Below are 17,863 nucleotides of genomic sequence, written 5' to 3' on the forward strand. Positions count from 1 at the left end.
GCTGATGTCCTCAGGATTAAATGAGAGACTAGTAGGTTAAAGCTCGTTGTAGAACAAACCGGTAGAATAATAGGATTGGAAGGGACCTTGGAGATCTTTTAGTCCAACCCTCTGCTCAAGCAGGAAACCTTATACCATTCTGGTATATTTTGGTATATATTTCTTAAGGAAGATGGGCCAGTGGAAAAACTGAACAAGTTTTTAAGCACGTGTATTTTTTATAATGTGTGCATTTTTGCATTTTGTTCCATTTGCTTTTTTCTGTTTCTGCTAATATTTTAAATGCAGTAAAATATTTTAAAAAACATCTTCTCATCTAAAGAAAACAAGATTTGAAAAAGCTGGGAGCTTTGCAGAAGCCAAAAGAACCATCAAGAACACTCCCACCAACACTGACAGGGCAAGCCATTAGAATATAAACTGAGAGCAAACCCCATTCTTTACTAGCACTAATGACGCTACCTAGTTTGGGTAATGAAACTTCTGCAAGAAACAACCAAGCTCAGAGAGCATCAAGAGTCCCCCAAAATTGAAACTGCTTATGCTGGACTGATTTTTTGTTCAATAAATCCTGCTTGATTCTTTTTGAAGGGGAACAATGATACTTTAGGGGGAGCATTATGTTGGAAGTTGCAGCTAAAGAATCTGGCAATGTAACAATTATAATTGCAATGGGAGGACATGGTTGCATTCTGCCTTTAGCTTGTCAGCACATCCAAAGCTGTCTTTCTTGTATTTCATTGCAAATGAGTGAGTTTTTAATCCATCATATTTGAAACTTTCAGAGACAGCATAAAAATGAACGTTGTGCCAAAACAATCTTCCAAATCTTCTCTCTTCCCAGTTCATTTGATGGGAAGACAAAATGTCTTCAATATATTTCTTTTAAAGGAGAAAAAAAATGTTGCCAGTTTTTGCACATCCTTGAGCACTTAATGCTTTGCTAGGTATTATTTAGCTTCCTTATAAACATAGGAAGAGATTTAGATTGGCCTTTAAAAACAGGATTAGCACTCTCTTGTGGGTGCCTTTCTGAGAAAATGCTGGGTAGTTCTATATTGAAGGTTGATTCAAATTAAGAAAAAAAAACTAAGTTTCGTGCATTATGGTTTTGAGGCGTCTGTCATTGGGGTGCAAGTGTGAAAGGAGAGGGCTCATGTAGTGATGTCATGATACTTTTTTTTTATTTTCACATTTTGGTGATTAGCCATGGATGCCTATATTGTCCAACTGTTTTTTGTTATATTTAATGCACTCCTGTAGGCAGTTCTAAGGAGACAATATGATGGCATCAAACAAGTCTGAACAGCCACAATTAGCTTGGAATGACTGGTAAGCACCATTCTATTCCCACCAGGTCACCTGCCTTTGCCTATGACATAATGGATCAAAAACATGTTATATATGCCATTGGCTGAAGAGGAAAGATACTAGTAGAGCTAAGAAGAATGCCTCACTCATGGATTGGGGAAGAGTTGAAGGCAATATAATGGTAGCACAAATGTGTTACTAGGGTGTTCTTGTAGTTAAGTATAAATTAGGAAAGACCTTATAGTAGAGACTTCATAGCTCTCCAAAAGTTCTCACTAAACTAGCTTTAATATGTGTAATGTTATTAAATACACGAGGAATCATATTAATTGAATTTAATCAAATTTAATGTAATGCAATTAATTAAATGCAAATGTAAATATCTGCCCTTAGCCACATCACTCAAAGAATAAATGTTATTTTCATCTCACCCCACATTAGTGTCCCTTATTTTAGATAATTTAGATTTTGAAATCTTCCTTAATACCTATAATTGCATCTCTGTGTTACTGGTATTCTCATTTTTCTCATTGAGTTAAAAAATGTTCATTGCTTTGCATTCAATAAATTGGAAGGAAAGATGTCATTTGTATCAGATGTTTTTTGCTTTAATGCTTTACTATTTGCTGGAAAAAAATAGTTATTTGCCACGTTTCAATCATTCATGTTTATTCATTCCAAAGCTGTAGCTCTTTTATCCTTTAAAAATAATTTTAATGGTTTTAGATCACATCTTAATATTACTTTGCTTCTAATGACACCTACTGGTCAGAAAAGCTAAAGAGAAATTTCTGCCTCCATAAAATACAGTCCAGTTCATAAATCCTTTCTTTTGAAATGTCAAATTTTAGAGTAATGATTGGGAAAAGCATGTTAAATTCCTTATATAGTTAATGATTTTATTTTATGTGTATACCTCCCAACTTGCTGTCCAAAGTGCTGCATAAAAGATTGGAATTTCCAAAGCGGATAATATAAAAATTCTGGCATAAGGAATAGGGCTTGGACAAAATGTATATGAAAATATGAATTTATCCATATTAATGAATGTTCATGTTAATTACGCAATACCCTTGTCAATATTTAGCTTTAGTTGATAGTTCTAATAGTTCTACTAAATAATTAGTTCTAATTAACCAGCACAGGTTTAACATCACTATCCTGAACACCACAGTTGTTATTGTTTCCACTGTGTTGATTATACAATACCCTGGTCCAGGGGTAGGCAACCTTGGCTCTTTTATGACTCGTGGACGTCAACTTCCAGAATTCCTGAGCCCTGCCCTAGTCAATATTTGGCTTTAGTTGATAGTTCTATTAATTAAACAACACAGGTTTAACATCACTACCCTGAACAGCAGTTATTATTGTTTCCACTGTGTTGTTCAACCAGCTAGTCCTGACCTACTCCAAAGACTCTGTATCGAACACTGACAATATTTAACTGGGACATTAGGGAGTTTTGCAGCCAAGATGGAAACCACAGTGGTGTGGTCAAAGCATCACCTATTTATATGGCAAATATTTTGAGTTTGGGGGCCATATTCTGTGGGCAACTTTGTAGGGAAGCTGGACTTGTATTATAGATATCTTTTTGACACTTTCCCAATAGCAAGTCATGAAATTGTCATTTCCTGTCCTGCTTGCTTTTTTCTTCCCAAGCTAGGCTGGAAAACATACAAAGATAATAATAACAATAATAACAATAACAACAACAACAATAATAATAATAAAGTTAGAAGGGACCTTGGAGGTCATCAAGTCCAACCCCCTGCTCAGGCAGGTAACCCTATACCGTTTTGGACAAATGGCTGTCCAGTTTCTTCTTTAAAACTTCCAGTGTTGGAGCATTCACCGCTTCTGGAGGCAGGTTGTTCCACTGGTTAATTGTTCTAACTGTCAGGAAGTTTCTCCTTAGTTCTAGGTTGCTTCTCTCCTTGCTTAGTTTCCACCCGTTGCTTCTTGTCCTGCCTTCAGGCGCTTGAAAATAGCTTGACTCCCTCTTCTTTGTGGCAGCCCCTGAGATATTGGAACACTGCTATCATGTGCCCCCTCGTCCTTCTCTTCATTAAACTAGACATACCCAATTCCAGCAACCGTTCCTTATATGTTTCAGCCTCCAGTCCCCTAATCATCTTTGTTGCTCTTCTCTGTACTCTTTCTAGATGTGGCCTTACCAAGGCATTGTAAAGTGGTATTAATAGTTAATGTGATCTTGATTCTATCCCTCTGTTAATGCAGCCTAGCACTGTGTTGGCCTTTTTGGTAGCTGCAGCACACTGCTGGCTCATATTTAAATGATTGTCCACTAAGACTCTGAGATCCCTCTCACAGTTACTGCCACACATACATACACACATTAGGTACCTTGCATTTTTCCCTATTCCCACCTCTTTCTCTATTTTTCTACATCTTCTTGGCCTCAGAAAAGTTAATTGAACCACAGTCAGCATTTTTCCTGATGTAGCTTAATGAAAGGACTTAAGCCCCATGAAGCATATATTTGAGAACTACATCTAATCTTTTGAGTTTGTTGAGTGGGCTCTCTGACTGCACTCTAATCTGAAAACTGTATAAACATCTGTTTATGTAGTATCAGGAGCAGCCTCAAATCAAGGTTATCTACATTTATGTATCTCTATGCTAAAGTAAGTTCCATTACATTCAGTGGGAACTTTGAAGGAAAATGTAACAGAATAAAATACTGACTGTGGTTCAATTAATCTTGTTCTTAATTGTAAAATTGTAAAATTACATTTAATCCCATTATAATTTCTGATTGGATCTGGTTTCATATGTCTTATGCAATTGCTAAACAAAGAGCAATTAGCCTACTTTTCCATATGTGCAAATTAAAAAAATTAACCATATGTAAATTTGAAAACATTAAAATGATTAGCTGTTATTTGAAATAATTGCTAAACATACTGTTAGAAGAAAACTTAATTTATTGTCAATATTTTTTTTAAAAAATATCTAACATAAGAGCATAGACCAATAATATTTATTTACTCCTTACCTTGATTCAAAATTACCCCCTACTCCTTAACAATGTTTTTATGAAATTAAATAGCATGAAAATATTAAGATCCGTAGTTTTTTTAAATATGAAACAATGTCATGTCCAAACCATCATTCATAGCCTTATATACAAATACCCACCAATTAGTATACAGATTATATAATTCAACAAGCATATTTCAATCCAAACTTCACTTCTGAATAGAGGCAAAAACCCATGTTATCACTGATAAAAAGATTTAAAAAACAAATACGTTGCCATCATTATATTGTTAGTTGTTTGGATTTTTTAAGTGTGTTGCCATTCTTGCTTTCTGGTCTAATGAGCTGAATAATTTCCTATTGAGTTTCTTTACAGAGCAACAATTCTTAGGATGTTTTGAAGATAAACGCTTAGAATCCCTGAGTAGAAGATTAAAGCATTTAATCCTCTGCCTAGAAATGAATCCTCATTTCATTCACAAACCTTAAATTATGTCTATAGAATCCTCATCACTACACTTAGCATGCTATACTGCAATCAAATAATAGCATGAAGTTCATTCAGACCACTAAATGTAATATTGATGTATTAACTACAATTCAGAATAAATGTGTTTGATTATATCATATTGCAATCCAATAACTTCTTACATTGTTAATTATATTCTTAATAAAAAGGGAGTGTCTTGACTTTCTAACATAGTCAAACTGCAAGAAAACTATTATTTAAAATAGATGAATCAAATAATTGAACAAAAATATTGTATCAATAAAATAAACTTTATATCCTGAATTGGATATAAGTATTTCTAGTTCTATTTCTCCTTATCATCTCACTACTTACACAGATTTTGCATTTACTGTTATTTTATATAAGCTCATAGGTTTTTATTTGGGATTTATACTGTAGGGGCAAAATTGTCAGGGATCATAATAATGTTCTATTCTATTCTATTCTATTCTATTCTATTCTATTCTATTCTATTCTATTCTATTCTATTCTATTCTATTCTATTCTACTCTACTCTACTCTACTCTACTCTATTCTGTATTTCCAACAAAATTCCTATAATTTAAAAATGAAAAACATTGGCACACTTCAAATTAAAACATTTTTTTAAAAAATAAGGGCAATCTTTTAAATGGGTTTTGCATCCAAAACAGTGTCAAGCAAATTATCCTTCTTTAATTTCTTCTTACTTCCCGCCCCCTTAAAGGCTGTGGTGGTCTGAAGTTTTTCAGCATGCAATAGGCATGCTCTCCTTCACCAGTGCACAGGAGGTTGCGAAATTTGGCCAGCTGTGGATAAAAAAGGTACAAAATTCAGCAAGAATTAATGCCAAAAATGCACTCCACATGCACATAGTTTTCTTCCTTGTGATACATATTGGTATAAACCTGTGCTTTTTTATGAGCAATTAGTTTCCAATTGAACCCATAAAGACATAACACCTGAACAAAAACAAACAGTTAATGAATGATGACCTATTATGAAACAGTGCCTACATAACATTTGTAAACATAAACTGAATGTATTTAATTTGCACTGTAACATTTAAGCACATTATGTACAAGCCTCAAACGCACATTTACTATCTCACAATTTTGAGAAGCCACTGAAACCGAATACAGGAGCTCTTAATTATACTTACACTTTATTGGTTAATATTGATTGATTAAATATGTACCATCCAGTCAATGCTGACTTTTACAAGATACATAGACAGATTTTTCCTATTGACTATCTGAGTGGTTAATATAGTTAGATTTTAATAGGTGACCCATGTAGACTTCTGATATCAGAATGCAATAAATGGCAAAAGTTCATATGAGAACCCCTTTAAGAAGAGAGATTTCAAATGGGAAAGTATCCTCTCTGGTCAGAGCCAAAACTTACCTGTTCAGAGCAAACACTTATAGGCTCCCTAAGGATGATCCAAATGACACTCTCAAGAAGAGGAGGAACTGTGAGAGACCCAAGGTAAGTCCAGTAGTCCAGTGAATGAGGGAGCAGACAGGAAGGATCAAAATTGGTGAACCTGTGCTGGTTACCCTGAAGAAAGAAGGATGGCAGGAATTAGCAAATGCCCTCTTCATCACAATGTGGCATATAACTTCCACTGTTAATTCTTCCTTCTATGGCAGGCTTCCTGCTTCCCGAAGATACCTTTCTTTTCCACTTTTGCCTCCATGAGCATAGAGAGATTTAGATTATTCTATGGTTGTTCAGGCATAGCAGCATCTCATTCTCAGCACTAGTTGCCCTTCCTCAAACTCTAATGTTTGTCGGACTACCAGATCTGGGCTGCAAATATGTGGACAATACCTAGAGGGCAGAATTAGTATTTTCTGTATCCTCTCAACTTCCATTTAAAGGTTTTGCACATTCTACTGCCAAAATTTGGTAGCTTTTAATGCTTCTAGGGCAGGAGTGTCAAACTGCCGGCCTGTAGGCCCAACGCATCACGTGGAAGCCGCGCCCACCCCATTGCCAACAATGGCAAAACTGTCCTGATATGTTGCACGACATCATGTGACGTCACGAGTTTGACGTGTCTGTTGTAGGGGTAGTCCTCGTTTAGGGCTGCCTTGTACAGCAACTATTTGTCATTAATGACAGTGATGAAAAAGTAGCTTTGTGATCTATCACAGCATTTATGACCTTTGCAGGTTTATAAAGCAATGGAAATCTGAAGTAAGATCATGAGCATAGTTGCAGTTTCACTTAGTGACCGCTTTGATTAATAATGGCATTGCCAGTCCCAATTGTGGCCGCTAAACAAGGACCACCTGCAAATGGCAAGAGACAGTGTGCTTGTGAAAGGTTTAAAGAGCTCCAATTGTATGGACAACCCTAGAAATTATTACACAATACTCTATTAAAGCAGCTGAGGGGAACCGGAAAGAGAACATGTAGATTTTGATTCATCATCTATATTTATAGCGATATTGTGTGTTCCACACTACCTGGAGAGAATTCATAACTCTGTGAATTAACGAAAAGTATAGACAGGTCTGCCATCTATTATCTGAAATAGTTTTTAGTAGTAAAGCTTCCATTGCAATCCCAATAAGAATAAACGGTACAAGGACCTGATCTGCCTTACCTTCACTTTAATGGTATCCAGTTGGTCTGTGATTTTTTTCAGTTGTGAATTGCATTCACCCAACTGTAAATATAAATGTAAGATCGTTTCTTTGTCTGAGAGAAAATGGTTTTATTGATTTTAAACTTTACTGGTTTTTATCATTAACTTTTGTCAGCAAAATGGTTATCTGAAAAGTTTAAAAAGAAAGCAGAAATATATGCAATTAAGAAAATGTATTTTAAAAAATAACCACAGAAGATAAAAGAAAATTCCAATGTTCAAAAATGTCAAAATACCTAAGAAAAATAAGAGGTTTTATGAAAAGCTATTCTATAATTATGATTCTATTACTAAGTCCAATTATGAATATGCAACCCACTTCACACTATCTAATGTAAACTTTGCTAATTCCAGGAAGATGTACTTTTGAATAGATTTGCATGGATTGTATGGTAGAATTCTGGAGATATTTTTTCTGGAGAATATCGTCTTAAAGGCTCTTTTGGAATAATGAGGTGAATGAGGGTACACATTCCACAAAAGGAAACTGCATCTAGGAAGTTGTTCTTGCTTAAAAGTTTGAAAAATAAATACTTTGCTACCCATATAATATTTCATATATTTGTATGTACTAAAACATCACGTACATTCTTCAGGGTATTTGCTGTAAAAAAAATTAAATATGAATACAAATATATATCTGTGGAGGGGGAGTTTGGCACCCACAAGGTGATCCATTGTGTAATCTGAATCTATTCCCAATTGTATTGTCAAATTTTAATTTCTCAACATTTGGAGACAGAAAGTACTAAAAACAGTAGAGTAAATGTAAAATAAGTTTACAAAGGCTTGTTTTTAAACAGCAGAAAATTCCATTTTCCCCAAATAAAACCAGGAAAAAAGAATCACCCATCCACTTGGGATCCTGGAGGGTCTATAATTGATTCCAGCACCCAAATTGGTGAAAGGTACAAATGATAAGCCCAACCACTATGATTCTCATCCCCCTAGAAGCCATTATGCTTAGTTTTGAACCACTAAAATGTTCCTTGCCCAGACAGACAAAATTATGTGCTAAACAATAGTCTGATCTTTTGCTTCCTACATTTGAAATGAAAGAATATCATTTTATTTCCTTACTTTTAAGAAAACAGCCATGACTGCTAATCCATCAGGTTTCTGAGCAGCTTCAACAAAACTGGGGTATTTATCTGCATTCCAGTGCACCACATGAAGCTGAAAAGCAAGAAAATAAGTACAATTAATCATCACTTTTTGATGAATCTGTAACACATGATGGAGTATTGGGAGCTAAGTCATTATTTTTTTACAAGTAGCCAAAAGCCATCTTGACGCCTGTAGTCCTTTGGAAGCTCCACACACTTTGGTCCAAAGCTCTGAAGATCCATTCTAGTCAGTCCTAGTTTGGGGCATATTTATAAAAATAATAAAAGAGTCTGTGACAAATCCTCATGCCAGTCCCTCCCACCAGCCGTGTTCCCACCCTCATTTTTCTTTCACAAATTCTCAGTCACACATACTGGATCAAGGGCTTTAACATCCTTGTAGGAAAGCTGCTTTGTAAGTGCAAAATATTATTATGAATAAAATCTAGCAGTTCTAATGGCTCAGTTCGCTAAATCTGGATTTTTAAGGTGTCAACACACACACTTAAAAAAGCCGGACAATATATCTCCTGAAATATTGTGAACATTTTACAAAAAGGAAACCAATGCTTTCAACAGGAATGGCTTTTATTGTAGATTAATGAAAAATAACAAACAAGAAAAGACACGAGGAACACTGTGGGGGAGGCCCATCCCAATGGCCCGTGACTTCTTTTTAAAGGATGTATGTACTGTATCTTGTCTTACCACCGCTCTTTCACCACAGCTTGTTGGAGAAATCTTTTAAGGCCTGTTTCTTTTATGCATCATCCTCAGCAGAACTGTATCGCAGCCTGTTGGAAACACCTGGGTCCAGGAGATAGGCTGCCTCAGATTAATAGGACTTTGGATCCACAGAGATCATCTGCCAGAGGAACAGTGTTGTCTTCTGTCTGCAGAGCAGCTCTTTCTTTTTGCATGTGCCAATTTGGCAGAGGTGCATTCTTGAGCCAAAGAGCCTTTTCTTCCCGGGGCTCAACACCGTACATCTGTTCACTGACCTTTTGGGCATATCTCCACCCGTATGATCAGCCTGTCACTCTCTCAAATCTAGGGTCTTTTTTTTTTTCTCCAAAATCAGTAAGGTTTCTAGTGGGTTCTTGATAATCGGCAGAGGGAAAATGTTTTAAACTGACTAAACACTCCTAAATATTTTCTCCTTCCATTTGGTTTCTTAGATGGAACTTATTTCTTTCCAGCTATATATCTGTTTTGGAACATACTGTTTTCTAAGCACCTCTTATTAATTCGTTATATTCCATCTCACCTGGTTCCTGTGGAAAACATAAGTCTTTAAACACTGCAAATGTCATTTCCCCCAACTGATTTTCCCCCATTAATTTTAGGCATTTTTCTATCTTCCTTTATTTGATCAAGGACATTATTTATGTGAATCTTCGTTCTTTCATTACAGTACTGACAAACATGTGCTACTATTTCAAACTACTATTCCATTTCAGAAATATTTAAAAAAAACAGAAAAGTTTCTTGCTTAATGTTAGTTAACTAGAAGCAATTTATACTTTTTGAGGACTTCATGTTGAGAAAAGCAATCATTGGAAATGTTAATGTATTAGTAATGTCTCTTCCATTTAGCATTTTTGCAATTTCATTTCAGCATGGAAAACACATTAAAATGAATTGACAGAGATTGTAACTAGACTATACTTTTTATCTGAGAGAATTGTTACCCTATTATAAAAACAGAACATTTACAGTGTTTGAATTTGGTTCCACACAGATGTACCTCACTACAGCTCCACCCAGCATGGTCTCAAGCCCATCCAGCAGACCAATAAATCAGCCAAGAGGGAAATAGTGTTGTTTCCCTTGGTTTTTGAAAACATCAACAGAAAGCACTTTAGTCTGTTTTACTAAGAGTTTTATTCTCTCTGATGCAAATACTGTGAAAAATATAAAAGGGAAGTCTTAGTATTTACAGGTTAGGTATTCCCAGATGCTTAATTGACCCTCATTTTCTTCCAACAAGTTTATGCTCCTTATGCGGCTTAGTAAAATGTAATGCCAATTTGAGATCAGTGCATACTTCCCATGTGCTGAGAAGTGAAGTGAAAAGGAGGAAAACAGAAAATTATTAAGCCTAATGAAAATCTTGGAATTTAAATGCAGAAGACTGAGTCAAGCTCCATTATTTCAAAGCCTCTTCTCATCTTTAGAATGCTAGTTATAGTTTCAGTGAACAAGAAAGTTTTACAAGTTTAATTCTCAGAGAAGAAAATGATATGCAATATAGTTTTGCTTTATTTATTCTGATGTTCACCAATATGAACCCAAAGAGCTGATTAATTCCAGGGCCTCCATGTTTTGCACAGCAGTTTTACCATGTCACTTGACAGTGAACACTGGAATATTTTAAAGGAAGATGTGCATCCAAAGCAGTTGTGTGTGAGAGGGTCAGAATATTGAATAACTCGCCATGTTTGTCCACCTGTGTTCGGCAAAAGGTACGTTCCTTTAAAAATTTCAGTTTTCACAGACATGTGGCAAGCAGAGACAATAAATTCACAATGGGCTACAGATGCACTAGTAGCATAATAGCTAAAAACATACTGTGCAATAGACATAAATGAAAGACAATATGGAAATGTTGCTGAGATCACACCAAAACCTCTTTCCATAGCAACCAGAAACAATCAAAAGCACAGGTTTTAATGAAAAAAACAACAACACCGATGTGCAATTCTAAGCAGATGTGATTGGGAGTAATTCCCATGGAAATCCATGGAATTTACTACCAAGGATATGATCAATATACAAGATACAGTGAAAATTTCTCAGCCAGGCTAGTTTTAAATTCCAAAAATTACATATTAGGAACTAAAAATTTCCCAACTAAATAATAAAATTCATCATACAGTATTACATTTTCCTGCCTGAACTTGATCAGCTACATTTTTTGTTGGCAGTATAACTAAACACATTCAACCGGTCCTATAATAAAATTTACCATTGAAAATTAATAATAATTTTACTGCTGAAATCACACCAGTGCTATATGCAATAGTCATCTTAGAAAGGACAGCTTTAATTATGCTGCAAAAGTAAATCCTGTTGCTTCAGAACAGCTCAGAGGAGTACTTTACCTCTGCTGGGAATTTTGCTCCATCCACAGCATGTTCAGAACCAATGTCATCACTGGCTCCCCAGTGGAAGTGGATTTGTCGCAGCCTATAATTTCCAGTGAGTGGACCCCCACTTAGCACTGTAAAAAATATTAATAATTCTTATTATTAAACAGAGAGTGGGAAACCTTTAGTGCTTAAGCGTATTTTCAGACTACTTGAAAACTAACACAAAACTGGTGTAGAAAACACTGACTGGATCTCTCAGTGTTAAATAACTGCTGGAGGTTCTAGCTTAGCACTGTAGGGCTGCATGTCCCCTGCATGCTTTTTTTAAAATTCTAAATAACTGTTCTGAAAATTGCTATTCACTCTACAGAGGAAAAAAAAAAGGCAAGCAAAAAATTCTGTGATTACAAAGGATGTCTGAACTGTTCCCATAAAATGGGAGCGACATAAAGCAGTGTTTGAGAAAGGAATTTAGCCCACTTTGAATAGGGCTTTTAGGAAGGTATCCAATTTTCTGCACCCAATCAGATAAAATCATATTCAAGAAAGATGTGGACAGCTCATTTGAATGCAAACATATTTAGACAATTACAACTAATTGAAACTCACTCAAGTGAAAAGGTAAAAGGATCTTCTTTGGAGAATAGCTGCCTTATAATTTAGATACAATTAGTTATAGAGCATTAAATCAGACATAGATTTGCTAGAAAACAAACCTGATTTATTCTCAGTGTCATCAAATTCCACACTGGTGGAGTGTCCATTATTGAGTATGACTTTAGCAGAGGAAGGATCATAACTGGGGCTGAGAGGAAGCAGGTTGGAGTCATATTTAGTCTCTTTAGTTTGAATATCAATGGGAGATTGCCGGTCTCCATCAGCAATGGGGAAAATTTCCCTCCAGTGAGTAGGTCCTAGAATACATTATAGTGAAAACATTGTTTACAGAATATCATTTGGTACAGTCAGACAAACAAAGAATTTGTCATATAAGAAAATGCACAAGAACCTACCTGGATTTTCTTATTTTTCTTTTTTTAAAAAAATAAATAAAATAATTAAAAATGGTTGGATTTAAAGGGATGGAATATATACCACCCCATCATCTTTGGTGGGCTGAAAGGCAGCCCTCTACATAAATATCTTAATTCTAATGAATTGAATACCCAAGGATGCAGGTTAGAACACTAGAGTTGTTCATTTTCTGCCTACTTCCAGGCATTCTGGTCATTAGGAATGCAGCAAACACCTGAAATTAACACACATGCAATAGATTCAGAGAACATTTATCCATCAGATGATTTAATCTGTGATTCACACAACTATAATGTTTTACTTTGGTTCAGTAACATAGAAAGTGCTTTATTCAGAAACATAGATTAATTTTGGCTCATCAAAGTTTAGGTAAGGTTGAAGAAGATATTTCGCCTAATGAATTCAGGAAACAAAGCATGGCTTAAGAAGCCCATAAACGATCTCCAAACTTGATATACGGTAGTATGGTCACTTTGAAAGAAAATACTGCACCGTCACGGAAGACGGTTCAGAACTGATTTATATATGCAATACAGCAAGATAGAATTGTGATGGCATACTACACAATATCACTTAGAACTAAATTGGAAAATGCTAACAGTTTTAAAAATTGTGCTCTCATTGGTACGTATAGTTTATATACATTTATATACATTTTTTCAATGTAGAAGGTGATTTCCTAACTTTGCCATCAGAACTTGTATAGTCTACATTTTCCCCCTAAAATACCTGAGTCATTTATTTCAAAACAACCAAGTCTCAGTTTACCAGTCATTATCATATGTGCAATACCAAGAGTTAAATTTTAGAAGCTCCAAACTTCAAAAATATCAATCTAGAGCACAATAGAAAATAGAACCAAAATACTCAGCATATTAACTACATATAAGGTACTTGTTATCCTAGTTTAATTGTCCCAGCTTTCTTCAGTAGAAATAAAAGAATTATAAGGTAGTAAAAGTGTCAGGCATTTTGATATTATAACAAAATTATAAAACAGTAGTTGTACAATCCTTGGGAAAAGTGATATCTGTTCGTTACAGTATATCATAGATGCAAACTACTGGTCAGCTATTGATCCTAATAACATTTTGAGTAACTGGCATTTAGATCAGCTTTACACATTAGCCTTAATATAAAATGTTATTTAAAAATATACCAAGCAAGTGGCAGCCTTGCTTACTCTGAAATAGCCCACCCAGGCTGATTGCCATTAATGGGAATTCTAGGAAGTGTAATCGCAACACAAATGAAGAGCAATAGATTGTGGAATAGCGGTTATTATTCTTTTTCATTCAGTGAAGAATTCTGCATTGGGAAAGGAATAACAGAAATTGTTTTGTTATTTCTGTTGTCAGAAACGCTTCTAGCCAAACTTGGAATTTGGTTTAAGTTTAGATTTCCTTCAGCAGGAATGCAAAATCAGGTTGTCATTATGCCATTGAAGGTGGTACCAAAATTTTGGGACCTTTCCCTTTTTTTCATTATTAAGAGATAAAATGAATGATTAGGGAATGGATTTCCGTACTTAAAAATCCTAATACCACCCTCCCCAAATAGAGTCTGGTCCTGCCTAACTTCTTGAAACACTGTACAGAGTGTAATTCAGAGTGTAATAAATCAATTATCTTAAGTGTTCAAAGCAAGATTCCTACCTAAGCACAAGGTTCCTTCATAAAATTTTAATCACAAGGGATCTTTATTTTAAATACATACTTTGCTTGTCTTTGAAATTCCCCCCCCCCCAAAAAATGAAAGGAGTATAAGGTGCTAAGCTGACTTGATTCTACCCAATCTATAATATGATGAATACACTGGTTAAGCTTAAGCATTAGAGTCAAATGAACTTATGTAATTCTATGATTTTATGATTTATTTCTGGGTTTTATTGTTGCCGTGAGCCACCTAGAGTTGTGTTTTTAAATGGGAGGGAATATTTTTTAAATAAATATTATACCTGATTTATCAAGTATTGATAGGGAAGAAATTATGAAATCCTCAAACCTATATTTTGTATTTCCTAACACAGAAAACCCAATTCACGTTTAGCATTTTATATTACTCTGGTCAGAATCCATCATTCAAAATTCTTCATCAAGAGTTTAGCAAGATAGGTGAGATGGAGAGATTATTGGCTTGCCTAAAGTCCTTTAGTCTAATAAAATAATATCTCAACCTTCTGTGCTTCTAATTCAGGAGAGAAAAAATACAGCATCATGTTCCTTATCATCTCTTGGACACACTGTCTGTTTTACGTCAACCATATTTCTGTCCCACCAAGATTATCTTTTGCACTGTTTCATACCATATATGCAAAGACAAATTGTACTTCTAGAATGAGTCAGCTATATCATTTTTCATTCCTCAAAGAACATTTATATCATTTAATATTTATCATTCAGTATAGAAAAAGACAGACAAAAGTTTACTGAGATGATTGCTTAAGTAATTTTATCTTTGCATAGGTATATCAAATAAGGAATAAATAACTTCTGCTCCCCAAATGTTTTAAATTTACTAAGTTTTAAATGCCAGCATGCTGATATAGGGGGCAATCCTATGCAGATTTTATTCAAGAGGAATTTCCGTTATGTTTACTAAAAGTGATAATAGAATAATAGGCTTTAGTAATTGTGGAATGGTTTACCACAAACTTTTTAATTCAGTGAAAGTATAAAGTTATTAATCTAACCCATTATTCAAGGTAATTACAATGAGAATCTAATAATAACTTATTCACAGGAATAAATGTGAATGGAAAAATGTATACAAGTGATTATTAGTATGAGCTAATAATATAAATCTTCCTTCCAATGAGTAGACACCACGTAAGTAATACATAAATGCTTTGTGTGTTTGTATGATCACAACAACACAACTGGAGTCACTGATAAGAAAAGGACAAAGTTTTGCAAAGCTTTGATGTTAGTAGGTTCTCTAACCTAGGAACCCCAATGTATTAAAAGTGGAGCCCCCACTGATAGTGGAAACAAATTAAGCTTGACATGTTAACTGTTGGATAATCTTGATACGTATTTAGTCCACCAAAGCAATATCTCTTAGATGTAACACCCAGCCTTCTAATAACTTATCTAAGTTCTTCCTTATGAAGCAGGACACAAAGTTCTGGAGGATATCTTTAATACATTGCTTCCTAAACAGACGTCATCCACCCTGTTGTAGCACTGAGATTAGACAACAGCATCCCAAACTAAAGTCTTTCATTACCTGTATTACTGTGATAACTACACATCCAATAAGACATGGTACATTTTAAAATGTCTTCCTAAATCTGTTACTGAATCCTGTCTATCACAGACAGTAAAGGAGTATACAAAATCAGAGTTGTTCTAAACTCATCAACCAAACACTCGGAAACTTAGAACCTTTCAAAAAATATATTTGTATTGGAAAAAATTAAAGGGGTCTTTATAGAAGAAGCCTTTGAGGATAGTGACAACGTATTGATATCTGAATAATATTTAATAAATGTTTCATGAATCTTTCATTTATTCCTTCCATGTTCAAAATCACTTTCAGGTTTCAAGAGCTCCAGCTGCACCATGTTTTTATTTGCAAAAATTAACTAAAAGAAGTAGAAGTAACTAAAAATCAGTATTGTTGATAATTTGCATTTCTCTTTTGAATAACTACATGAACAGAATTCATGTGTGCCATTTAAGAACTAGAATTGAAGTAAAATTAATTTTAAGTATCTCTGTGAACTCAGTTTAATATTTTCCCTGGCCTGATATTAATTTTAATGTAATAGGTACAGAAGTGCAGAGATAGAATAGATACATAGAATGTGCAAACCATGAGCCTTCAAATTTAATCTGAATATCATTATTACAAGTCTGTATTGAAAAATATTAATTGTGATTCTTAACATTACATATAGCAAAAAAGAATCAAAATATGGGAGAACAGTAAACTGTCTTATCTCAATTAGCATATCTTAAATGCTCCAACGCCACTCATGCAGACAAAATGAAACTGTTTCTTTCTCTTATTAGGAACAATGGAGTAAAAATCAAGATTTTTGATCCTTCTATAATATTAGAGCAATTTAAGATAACTTGTGATTTATTCTCTTCACAGATCCTTGGTGAGTGTTCCTTTTCCCTCCAAAATTATGGCTAAATAGAAAAGAATTAGATAACTGAGTATGAAAAATAATTTGTTATGCAATATCCTTTTAAATTCCATTTTTACATTTTGTCCTGACTTTGCAGCTTCAAATTTATGATCAAGAAATTTCATTTAATCTCTAAATATATCCAGACTCAGAGAAAATATATTCTCTCACAAAAAATAATGCACCTATATCTATACAAAACTTTTAGGAATTTGGTTTCCAAAGGAATATAGCAGAGGGAGGGAGAAAAAGAGAGAAAAAGAAAGAAAAAGAGAGAGAGAGAAAATCTAAGCGAAGATGTTCCTTCCGCGTTTGTAATAAATTCCATGGGTACTTTTTTGGAAGTAAATCCCGTCACATTGGAAAGCAGGCTTGCTCTCAAGGAAACTCGTGAAATGTAAGAGAGAGGTCGCACGTCTAGTGGAAGTGGCTTGAAGACTCAACGGCCTAGGAAGGAAGCCCTTCCACCCGCTCCCATCCCAACTGAAGGAAAGAACTGGGCGTGTGATGAGGATGGTCGTGGCGGGAGCGGAGTCTCTCCTGGCCCTCGGGCAGCGTCTCCCGACAGCCCGCCCCCTGCACCTATTCCCCCAGAGAGCCACCAGCTCTCCTCCTCACCGTTGTCTTCCTCGTATCCCCAGTGTAACATGACTTTAGTCTGCTAACGGGATGGAAGCGATGCAGAGAGGCGAATGTCGTTTCGATGTCAAAAGGGGTGCAGACCAGCGGCGGCGGCGGCAGGAGGAGGAGGAGGAGGAGGTGGCAGGCCGAGGCAGTGAGAAGCTCGCGCCCAGCAGAGTCCCGCGACGCCCTTTTATCTCCCCGCGTGCCAGCCGCCGCTGCGTCCCCGCCTTTGGCCTCCAGATGGGCCGGTCAGCAAGCAGCCCCCATTCGGACAATGTCACTTGGGAAGGAGTTACGCGACACGGGAAAGGAAGGCACCCCGGGTTACACGGTTTGCGTGGGTGCTGCGTTCGGGGGCCCAGCTCTTCAGACGCGCTCTTTTCCAAAAGCGAGAGTGGGAAGGGA

General features: G+C 35.6%; 1 protein-coding gene across 1 annotated transcript; it reads right to left on the minus strand.

The window, feature by feature from the left end:
• Positions 1-4,239: 4,239 nt before the first annotated feature.
• CA13 (carbonic anhydrase 13) lies at positions 4,240-17,648 on the minus strand. The gene is made up of 7 exons (XM_039345469.1): positions 17,453-17,648; positions 12,378-12,575; positions 11,674-11,792; positions 8,544-8,639; positions 7,422-7,484; positions 6,212-6,367; positions 4,240-5,613 (listed from the first exon to the last, which is right to left on the minus strand). Exons 1-7 carry the CDS (start codon positions 17,481-17,483, stop codon positions 5,500-5,502), a joined length of 777 nt encoding a protein of 258 aa, XP_039201403.1. The 5' UTR covers positions 17,484-17,648; the 3' UTR covers positions 4,240-5,499.
• Positions 17,649-17,863: the final 215 nt, after the last annotated feature.

The sequence above is a fragment of the Crotalus tigris genome, unplaced genomic scaffold, assembly GCF_016545835.1.
Source record: "Crotalus tigris isolate CLP2741 ecotype Arizona unplaced genomic scaffold, ASM1654583v1 scf7180000017952.28453644438:3035480, whole genome shotgun sequence".
Taxonomy (NCBI): Eukaryota; Metazoa; Chordata; class Lepidosauria; order Squamata; family Viperidae; genus Crotalus; species Crotalus tigris.

Excerpts from the sequence above, each read along its gene's own strand:
- CA13 (XM_039345469.1), bottom strand. The coding sequence starts at position 17,483 with ATGTTACACTGGGGATACGAGGAAGACAACG. Across the intron at positions 8,640-11,673 it reads GAGCAAAATTCCCAGCAGAG|CTTCATGTGGTGCACTGGAA; the intron begins GTAAAGTACTCC and ends CTTGCTTTTCAG. Across the intron at positions 6,368-7,421 it reads TGGATACCATTAAAGTGAAG|GGTAACCAGCACAGGTTCAC; the intron begins GTAAGGCAGATC and ends TTCTTTCTTCAG.